Raw genomic sequence first — 11,093 nt, 5'->3', positions numbered from 1 at the left:
GCGGGGATGCATCACCGGTGCTGAGGGGTGTGTGCTGGTGGTGAATGCAGTCGGTGTCGGTCCCCCTAGAAAAGCTATTGCAATAACCATGCCAAACTGCACAGTGAATGCTTTAACCTTAGCCCCTTCCGGCCATTTGACAGCCACAGCAAGGAGGGAATGGCACATTAATTTCACTCTACAGTCTTTTCACTTTGGCCATCAGCCAGTTAGAGTCTATAGCAATCATTTATGGCCCACATCTGATCAACACTGCGCAGCTAAATTGAACATGCAACCAGCCCTCTTTTTGTGCAGTAACATCTGGTCTGGTGTGTCAATTTGAAGCATTCTGTCAAAACAATAACAGTTGCTGTGTGAATGCTTCTTGTTTTCTAAAAGTCTATCCCGAGATAACCTTTCATCCTCTCCACAAGTCCTATGCAAGAGAGAAGCTAGAAGGCTTTCATTTGATGATGCATGGTCATGCAATATTCATATGTGCAGATCTCTTCAGTCAGGGTAATGCACACCTAAAACCATGTCAAACTGTGGTTTGCATTCCCTGATAGAGCAATGGTAGAGGAAACTAACAGTCCAAAATCTGAAAGTATCTGTCAACATCAGGAACACGTACAAGAAATTGAACATTTTGTGCTGTGGCCTAAAGCAAATTTATGAGTAAATGGACTGAACTAAGAAACCACTTCAGTCAGAGATCCCAGTAGCACTTAATCAAATGTATGATGTGTTCAAGAGATGTAATAATCTTCTGCATCCTCCTCATTTGAGTCATCCATGGGAGAATACAGTAAAATACAGTAGATGAAAGGCAACATAAGCATGGGTACACACAACATATTGTAAAGCTAGAAAATCAAAAGATAAATTAAAAGTCCTGACAAGAGGGAAACCACTCAAACTGTGTGTGTATTAGCATTTTTATACTGGAAATCATGTCCATGTTGGACTTGCCAACATGGACATGCTTCTTCACTGCAAAACATCACCATATTGTGAACATTTTATTTACTAGCTTGTTAAGGTTGCATTTACAATGATAATTTTAGAAAGATTAAAGAAATATCCTTTGTACAGTTATTTTCAAGCAACATAACATTGCAAATAAAGTATATACAAAACATTAGAATAATGTAAATAAATGTGTAATCAGTGACATATTTGTCCAGCTACACCAACATGCTGCAGTCTTTGCTAATTTAAACAGGTAACACACACACACACACACTTATGATATTATGATGTAACAAATGCTGTATTCCAAGTTCATACAACGCTAAACAGATTCAAAGCAAATATGAATTATAATAATGCAAATATCCGCTGAGTCTTATATGCCAAGAGAAGGATGTAAATTTACAGTGGCCACACTAGTACCGCGGGATGTGTAGAGACTATTCCAACAAACTCATTTGGAACCAGACTGTTTTTGAATAAATAAAAAGGACTATGTTGTCTGCCTGATGTAAAGACAGACTCTTGAAATGCATGACAAACCTTTTCAACAGTCAAAATCAACAAGTTGTCAGAGAGGTTACAGTCAGCAAAGAGAAACAGCTTCTCTTTAAATGCACAGTCATGAATACTAACCGTTTTATATACTATATTATCTCCATAAAAATCCAATTTAACTTATAGCATTACTCTGCTGCTTTACGACACACTATCATTTTCTCTCACACTGTTACAATTTGTATGTACAATACATTTAAATCCTCAGTAAAATAATGTTACTGTGTTTCAGTCCTGAAGTGATCCCTTTGTTTACACCAGCCACAAACTTCTTACAGTACTTTTTGCTAACACTGCAACTTCAGTCATTGTGCTTATTTTAATACCTCCAGTACATACAATAGTCCCAAGACAATGTAAAACCAATTTAAAAGCAAAATAATGTCTTAGTTAACAGAAGGCAATCCTTCAACTAGTACATTTGAATTGAATATTTCGTAATATTGAATTAATATATTAATAATTTAAGAATGATTCAATATACCAGCCTGTTGACTTGGTTGCTTATTGACAAGCAGCCTTGTATAGTTTGCTTTAGCTTCCTTTGTCCTGATTCTTATTAGCTAGCTTCTGTTTATCTTATCTCCCTTGCTCTCCCTGAAGATCAATGTTACACTTCCTGACATGATAAAAGACCATACATATAAATAAAATACACAAGCAGTTACGTCAGAAAAATGGCATGCCATTGGTCCTTTAAATACTGTTTAATACGTAGGCTGGAATGCTTTTAGATTCTTTAATACCTGATACAGTATAAGTGAGGGATAAAAATGCTCCTTCCGGAAACAATAAATAACTATCCTTCATATAGTGCAGTAATACAGTACTCACACTAAACCTACAGTAATTGCACAGTAACCACATGCTCCCATTATACGTCCTTTCATCTGTCCCTCAATCCCTACTTCCATCTCTCTGTACATTTTTTGACTTTCTGCATCTATTCAGCCAGCTAACATGCATGAATACCAGGGTATTCAAGTATTCTATTTCCATTGGGGTCCAAACATTGAGCACTGGGGAACACCAGCCCAAACGGAGAAAGAGATAGCTCTATGGAGTTGCAGTCCAAGGCAAAATGGATAACATCTGCATTTAGCTACAGGTAGTTTGGTTAATCCAGTTAATTATAAGTGCTCGGTTATGAGCATAATCACTGCGGATGTCGTCTTTATGAGGCCTCAAATTGGCATCTCCCTTTCATATGTGTTGCGAATGTTTTGCACCAAATGCCAAGTCATTCATTTCAGCTTTGTGTTGACAGACAGCCTAAGCAATACTACTTCTATCAGGGTGGCTTCTCAGTATAACAGTAGCTGATTAGTCTTGAGCGTCAGGCTGCATCACTCTCACAGTAGTTGATCCCTGGTAATTGACTTTAGTCATTTGTATAGTCATGTTTTGCCTGTATGTTACACTGAAGACTCTAGTGGTATCCATGGTGGAATGACCCCTGTGTAATTAGGGCGGTGGAGGGGTGGGGTCTTTCCGTTGGCAGTGTCTCTTGGAAGAAAAGTGGTGAGACTCGCATTCTTTTGTTGCTTCCATCTCTCATCATATTGTCCTCTTTCACATTCACCCTTTCTCTAAAGTGATGGTTTTCTTAGAGTTCTCCATCTGAGGGTGGCAAACACAGCTTGAAGAGCCTGTTGAAAAAGAAAAAAAACTTCAAATGAAGGGAATCCACCTTGTCTAACACCATAAATGGTACAATGTACTGATGGCATGGGAATAGGTGCCTGGAAGTGGTTTTATACAGTACCTTGGGAAGGATGGAGGCATCTGGTCCATCACCTTGAGATTTTTAGCTGAGAGCTCAACTCTTGCCCCCTGGTAGAAGAGATAACATATGCTATAAGCTCCACAATGACCATATTGTAATTAGCTCAATATCCCTGAATGAAATCAAAATTCTCAAAAGGATTTGATGTATTTTCATGGGACGCACAGACTATTATTTGATATGATTTTGCCAAAGGAGTTCATGCGGTAAGATTTTGTGGTTGAAATGAGATAGGTTAATGATCACAACAGTTACTCTTACTATATATGCTGGGTGATTATGGGCTTTTTTTTCAGTAAAACTGTACCATGACAATATGATCATACCTTAACATTTGTTATCATTAACAAAATGTCCATTTAAATGATTACAAGGAAACTGTATTTCAAAGCTAACAAAAAGGTTACAGAATATTTTGTCGTACATGTGTCTGGAGTTTTGTCTGATGCAATGCAGTAAAGTGGAAAATAGTTCATTGCATCAAATATCAAACTTAAAAACGTTATAAAACATATATAAGTGATATGTGATATACAAGTCAGAAAAATACACTTATTAATATAGCAATATTGATATAAACTATTTTGCAGTACTAATTCTTACTAAAATAATTTCTACTGAAAAAAGTGCAAAGAAACTACACTTTAGTGTGGAGGTCATATAAATCCTAAGGGATCTCTATGGACCCTCAGTGTGAGATCCACTGCTCCTGAGGTTTACCTGTTTGCGCATTATATCCATGGTCTGCATGATGCAGCGTGGCATGAGACCATGGTTCCTGGCTAAGATCATTGCCTGCTCCAGTGTCACATTTAGGGTACATCTGTAAAGAACCAAAAGGCAAAAGATCAGCGCTCTTTTAAAAACACACTTATATGGGGTTATCCATTTGTGCACCTGCTGGACACCTTGAAGTAGAAATGCATTCAATCTGTGAGGCATGGCTGCACTTTAAAGGTTCAGTGGTGAATGTCAGTCACTGTGTTAATCTTTAATCCAGCAGACAGCCTAGTGGTACTACAAAGGCAGTTTAACAATGTGGTGTGGTGCCAGGCTGACCTCTGCATGCCTGTACCACACATAGTGATGTGGCAGGCTCCCAGGCGGTTACACAGCTCAGAGGAGACACACAGTACGCTGACTCCTGACGGGTGGCCTTGGGCATTTGGGCGCATGTTGACATAGGACTGCATTAGTCGACAGAGGTCATCCAGCGTGTTGAGGGGTCGCAGCAGCTAGGAGGAGGAGGAGACGGTGAAGGTCAGAGAACGTCGGTGGTTAAATAGACTGCTGACAAGATGATACAATATCATCGAAGTGGCCATCTCACCAAGTCATTTAGACTACCACGGAGTATTAAAATCTATATCTTATAAAACCTATTTCATTTCTTAAGTTCAGCCATTTGAAAAGTGGCAGCATAATGGCATAAGCAGAATAGTCGTTTAATTGTAATTTTTCTTATTGTATTGTAAGTCATTGTAATATAATCATATCAATTAACTTTGAGAAAAGTGAAAAGATTGATTTGTATAAAAAACAAGTGAAATGACCTTGCACCAATTGATATATATTTCTAATGCTCAATACTAGCCTAAGTAGAGTAACTGACTTGTTAAGATACACCAGCAGAAATAGTTGGAAACCCATCAAAAATAACACAAAGAGGTATAACTCTTTGATATCTTTTTTTTTAAAGAGACAATGAAAACCTGAGAAATTGGCTCTATATTTTCCTACTACTCAGTTTTAATCACTGGAATCTATTTCAGCTACAGTCAGTTTGGGACACTAGAATTGTCTTTCTAATCTATAATTGCTGAGGTTCAAATGGAAGCAGTTTACAATGTTGAAGTGTTGGAGTTAGTTGGAGTTAATAAGGGAGTCTTGACGAGCTAGTGGGGGTTTCCAGTGGAGCGAACAGGACGCCAGTTCATCTTACTTTTGAAATGCTTGGTTGAAGGTCTCTAACTTCAAGGCCCAGTATCTGTGCTTGCATTTATATTCAGTCACAACATTAAATAAAAAATGACTTATGTTACAAGAACAGGATATAAGTTAGACAACAAAAGCAGTAAATGGGAAATATGTCAGAATAAGTGTATATTTACCTGGTCTATCTTCATTGCTGTGGTGTTCGAGTCTGTGGGGAGATTGGACTTCTCCAAATAGAAAGCCCTGTTAGGACAGAAAATATGTGTTTCAGTTTTAAAAACTCTCTTGTTTGGAAATCTACAGATTCTTCTACTCTGACTCTCTCTGTGTGAGAGCTGAGTCATCTAGCATCTAGAGTACTTCACTTTAAAGAATTTGCATCTGTTACAGCACATATAAATACACATATAAAGCTATTAAAAGGATGAATATGTTACAGGGCAATAAACAATAACAACTGAAGCAGAAAAATCTAAATAAATACATATATTCATTTTTGCAACGCTGTCAATCTGTATTTTATAATTTGCCTTTCCCTGTATTTTGACCGGTTAAATAAATCAGTTGAGCATATGGCAAAAATATTACAAAAGCTCTCTGCAACAAACTACACATCCTGTACACTAATGACTGCCACAGTGAGATTGAAAATCATCATATTGTGAAGTTTGCAGATGATTCGGTTGGAGACAGCCTGCTGAAGGAGGATGAAATGTCCCATGGTCCTGTCCTAGAATATTTTTCTAAATGGTGTCAAGAAGCCTTTTTGGAATCAAATGTGACAAAGACCAAGGATATGTGTATTGATTTTAGAAGTCATCACTTGAATTCTGTGAAGACTAAAATTAATGGTCTAGATGTAGAAGTCAAGTACTTGGGCACTATAATTGATAATAAGCTGAGCTTTTATTGTAAAACCAATATGCTGTCTAAAAAAAGTCCACTAGCAAATTACCCATTAGCCAAAACCACCAGATACAAACAGTACTTCATACCCTCAGCCATTTCACTGCTAAACTCCAATAGTAAAAGGTAATTTCAGCTCGACCACGCTTGGTAAATATTGCCTTTGTCTTAGTGGTACTAAAACATAGAGTACTTATATGTATTCTATGTTTTTACTTCTGTTTTTACTGCTGCAAAACAAATTGCCCATCTGGGGACAAATAAAGTTCTATGTGACTTGATTAATTGACTTGACACATCCTGATGATTGAGAAATAGTAGATCTAAAGGAGCTGTTTGGCATTACTAAATGAGTCACTCATGGAGCCAACACAATCCTGTTAGGCAATGTGGGACTTTGTTAGAGACAGGTCTAGATAAATGATGCAGTTCTCACCTTGAAAAAGTCTTCACCTTTAGAATTGTTAAAAGAAAAGTAAAACAGCAGTCTAAGCGTAAATTCCCCACGGGATGAACTCTTCCTTTAAGGTGAAATATATCATGAGAGCTGGTGAGTCAACCACTGGAGGGCTGTGATGCAGTGTAGCACAGTGTACCTGAGTCTGCGGTAGTAGGCCTTGACCTTCTCTAGTGAGACAGCGTTGGTGCGCTGCTGGAATTCCTCCATGGCTGCGTAGTCCTGCTGGGACACTCCCTCTGGACGTTCCAGTGCTGGATCAAACAGGCGGGAAGCACTTAGATCAGCACACATGGGCACATATGTATATAATCACATATTTCCATGTCCTCCAAATTTAACCATCACCTCTTCAAACCTCATCATTATCCCTTACACTAACGTGAACATAATTTAACTGTTAAATCCATACGATCCAACCAGCCTTAAACGTAAGCCTACCCTTCATTCTAAAAGACCGTTTTAAAAAAGTGAGGACTGTTTTGATTTGTTTTCGAGGTCATATAGTGCTCACACAAACTTCACCATCTGCAGTGTCACAGAGTTCCCCGTACTTTTCCCCAAGCTGCAATAATGACTATTTTCCAGTAGGTGGCGATGTTCATCCACAGATCTACGGTGCTGAATGGCTCTGAAGCTGTGTTGCAGCCCTTTGTTCCACAAGTACATGAGAACAATATGAGCTTTCTCATTGGGTTAATGTTCCAACTGGCACTTCTCTATGGAACATTAATGGCTATTTGGCAGACAGGCTTGATGCATAATGCCATCACTTCACACTGAGCTGAGACTGATGGAAATCTAAAAGGAGCATGGAAGCAAAGAAAAATGGAAAGGCGTCTAATCTGCTGGTAACTTAACCAAAGAGTGTAAAGCTATCATGAAGTGTGTGTGAAAGGCTGAGAGACCCCATAACGCACTGAGTGTGTTTTAAAATGATCAAATCCAATGTACAGAGCATTGAAAACTGTCAAGCAGCAACATTTGGCACAGAATGCTATGAATCCGGTTTTATTATTAAATCAGATAATGCATCACTTTAACAATAATTTTATAAAAGATTTGTAGTTTATGTTCTAAAACTATTGCTCTGGCAACTTGCTTTTCAAAGGAACACCACTTGCCACTGCTGTGTTATGCTATACCCATTTGTTTACACCCTGGACTTGTAGTTTTCTCAGTTTCTCCAATTGAGCTCTGTCCTAGTCTGTCAAGTCTTACCCCTAGTGAAGAGGACGGTGTAGAGCTTGAGGCTGCCTCCATTTTGCAGCCGACTGGGTAGCTCACTGAAGTGACAGCTGTCTAGATACAGGGTGACCCTCAGGGCCTGTCGGCTGCCGTCCACCTGGTAACATACTGGTGTGTCTGCAACACAGACAGGGGAGATGTTAACAACACTGTAAAATTAAACGTGTGGCTGTCTGAGCCAGCCAACAAATGAAAATGAAGAAATGAGGGGGTTATGGGGCTATGACATTAGTTACCTTTAAGTACCTTCAGTTATTTTGTTTAAGTAAACTGTGAATAATTTGTTTGGTTTTGCAAACAATTTCACATATAGAAAATTCAACTTTAATAATAGTGAAGTGTATTAAGTAATAGTGAATGAATAGAGAAATGCTACTGTGGAACAGAAAAAGAAACTCTGTACTGTCCTCTGTCACTAGTTATTTGTATTAACATCTAAACCCTCCGATGTATTTGCCACAGTCAGAAGATCTGTTGCACTGCAGGTTTCAATGTTTTTCCAAACATGATTTCATGAAACCACAATTACTGCAGTCATACCAGAAAAACTCCATCCTGCCAGAACTGAATATGGAGAACTCTGTGTGTCTCCAGCATTGCTTTAGTTTTGCTTTGGCACTGCCAGACTGAGCAGTAAAGGAAAAAATGGCAACTTAAATATAGCAGTGGTACTTACCTGTGTGTCATGTTGGGAAAATGGTGAAATGAGATTTTTAACAGACTTTAATAGGAACAGAATACATTTATTTTACATTTTGTGAAAATCTGTGGTGTCTGCAAAACAAATGGGCAGAGGCTGATTCCTGATTTCACCATGTATGGCAGTGATATATGTATCATTTATATTTTTATATAATTGAATTATCTGGCACATTTTTTTTTATTCTTTTAAATGCTTCTCTGAACCTAACAATTGTAGAGTATATGTAGTGTATATGCAGAGCAGTAACCTATTCTAATTCTACAAACAATATATGACTAGTAATAATTTATCTGTCTGAAGCTGAAGCTGTATTGTGCAGATTTCTTTTAACATTTCTGACAGCAGTTTTCAAAAAATGGAAAAGATGACCTTTACAGAGTGAACTCTAGGGTCAGCACTCTTTTCTAGAGAACCCATCAAGCCATAATCCTGTGGAATTGGTTGTGATGCTTCAGGCTGAACTCAGGGGATTCAGACTCTGTGGTGCTGTTTACATGACTCTATCCTACCTACAGTATAGCTCCCAGCTTGCTGAAGAGGCTATTAGCAAATCAATACTGCCCAATGGATGATGCTGCCACAAACCACCTGCCTGCACTGCAGCAGTCTGAGCCTAAAATGCAACTTCAGCAAAGCCCTTTGGTTCAAAACATTATTTTTGTGTGTGTGTGGGATTTTGGGTCTGCACACTCTTATGTGCACACTCTCGCATTACTGTGCCTGCTGTATGTAATTAATGTAAGTACAGTATGAATTACCAAGTTAATATGTGCATTGATTTGCATGTTTGTGCACAATGTATGTGTACACTAAATACTTTATTTTTGCTTAATGTGAAGTTATAAAAGCAAATCCCTGCTTCATCCATAGATTTGCCTCCTAAAATGGGAAGTGCTTATTGTGCCTTTCCTTTGAGCAGCAATCTCTGCTGGCCATATTGAAGCAACTGAAAAGAGAACTGATTCAGGATGCAGTCCCCTTTGCATCTGCTGGCTTTGAGGCTTCTGGTAGCCAGGAGCACATTCAGCAAATACAGATACTAAGGTCATCAAAGACACAAATATGCCCTGGTCTTAAACTTAAAGATGATGCTCACAATGTCTTACTATGAACAATCTGGGGCACCCTTAGTTAAAACTACTGCATCTGCGTGCGCTTCCACCATATATGCATTAGTATTTCATGTGTGTAAGAACAGCAATAAAGTTTAAATGAAGCCCCTCACAGCCTGTCAGGGAGGGACCATATCATATGTAATATAAGGACAACAAGGACTGCATGGTCTGTGCTTGTTTAAGATGATTTATGAAGCCATTCTATTGTTGTTTTAGCTCCCTATTCATTCTCTCTCCACTGAAAAAGAAAATGAAATCTGCAATGGCAAAATGTCAATTTCGCCCTCAATAGCTACCACACATCCACATAATGGAACTTTATTCAGAGTTGGTCAAACCATACAGCTGCTCACTAGCAGCAGTGTGGTTTGAATGGGCCAAGTCAGTCTATGTTGATAGAGTCTCTTACTTGCGACTAGATACTCATCCTCCAGTTGCCTGAAGAACACAGTGACTTTGTCCAAATCCAGCAGGGCCGCCTTGGTGTCTTCCAGCATCGTCCGCTCATCTTTCTGCAGGAGGAGACAAAGAAAGTTAAGAAGTTGCACCAGGAAGAGAGTTTTGATCGTTTTAAGACAGCTACATGGTTAGAAAACCATAAAGACCCAGAAAATATAACACAATTAGATGCAACAGGACAGACATTGCATTTTGATATTTGCTTAAAACTGCATCAGGTAAGATTTCTTTATACAAAAACCCCCATCAACTTATGAAGCTGCATTACCAGCGGTTTGCTCTCTTGTCAAATGAAAACCGAAAATCTATGCTCACCAGGTGTGGTGCAAGTGTGGACTGGAAGTGCAGCAGCACGCCAATGACAGAAATTTGCTCCAGCCACTTGCGGCTGGTCTCTTTGCCGTCTTCCTGGTACTCTCCAGCGTTGTTGAACCGCGACCGCAACGCCGCCAACAGCTGCTCAGCCAGTGTGCACAGGGCTCCCGTCGCCGCCTGGCAGAAGATCACATCCCGCCTTAGCTGCAGAGACGTGTCTAGTGTTGGGGGGTTAGAGAGAGTGATATTTTGATGTTAAACAGTACCATAGCACCATATGCCTCTGTGCACAGTTCAAAGTGACTAGAGCATCACTTGCTTTGACACCAACCCTCAATGCTGTACAAACATACACAAAAACTGGCCTCAACCTGGATACAGTCTGATCTGAAAAATGCACAGCCCGTCTTCAGAACTCTTCTGGTAATTTTATGGAAAATTAAAGCTAGAACTAATTATTCTCCAACACCTAATGCTCTGAGTATCACCTGGCTTCTATTTAACACTGACATGTTCCCCTACCTGTGCACTTAAGCAGGGCCAGGAGAAGCTGGTTCTTTCCATCTGTAGAGAATAAAAACAAGATGGAATGACTTATTGTAACTGTATACGATCACAAGTACGTGTGTGTGTGTGTGTGTGTGTGTGTGTGTGTGT

General features: G+C 39.1%; 1 protein-coding gene across 1 annotated transcript in view; it reads right to left on the bottom strand.

The window, feature by feature from the left end:
* Window positions 1-902: 902 nt before the first annotated feature.
* prex1 (phosphatidylinositol-3,4,5-trisphosphate-dependent Rac exchange factor 1) overlaps window positions 903-11,093 on the bottom strand; it is an 87,971-nt gene continuing 77,780 nt past the window's right edge. Inside the window, exons 35-40 of the mRNA XM_046056066.1 lie at window positions 6,736-6,850; window positions 5,410-5,476; window positions 4,358-4,533; window positions 4,019-4,121; window positions 3,278-3,345; window positions 903-3,161 (exon numbers count right to left, since the gene is read on the bottom strand). Coding sequence (XP_045912022.1) covers window positions 3,119-3,161; window positions 3,278-3,345; window positions 4,019-4,121; window positions 4,358-4,533; window positions 5,410-5,476; window positions 6,736-6,850 — 572 coding nt within the window. The 3' untranslated portion in view covers window positions 903-3,118. The remainder of the gene's footprint in view (window positions 3,162-3,277; window positions 3,346-4,018; window positions 4,122-4,357; window positions 4,534-5,409; window positions 5,477-6,735; window positions 6,851-11,093) is intronic.

Source organism: Micropterus dolomieu, linkage group LG08 (genome assembly GCF_021292245.1).
Source record: "Micropterus dolomieu isolate WLL.071019.BEF.003 ecotype Adirondacks linkage group LG08, ASM2129224v1, whole genome shotgun sequence".
NCBI classification, from domain to species: domain Eukaryota; kingdom Metazoa; phylum Chordata; class Actinopteri; order Centrarchiformes; family Centrarchidae; genus Micropterus; species Micropterus dolomieu.
This window is presented reverse-complemented; position numbering and strand designations above follow the sequence as displayed.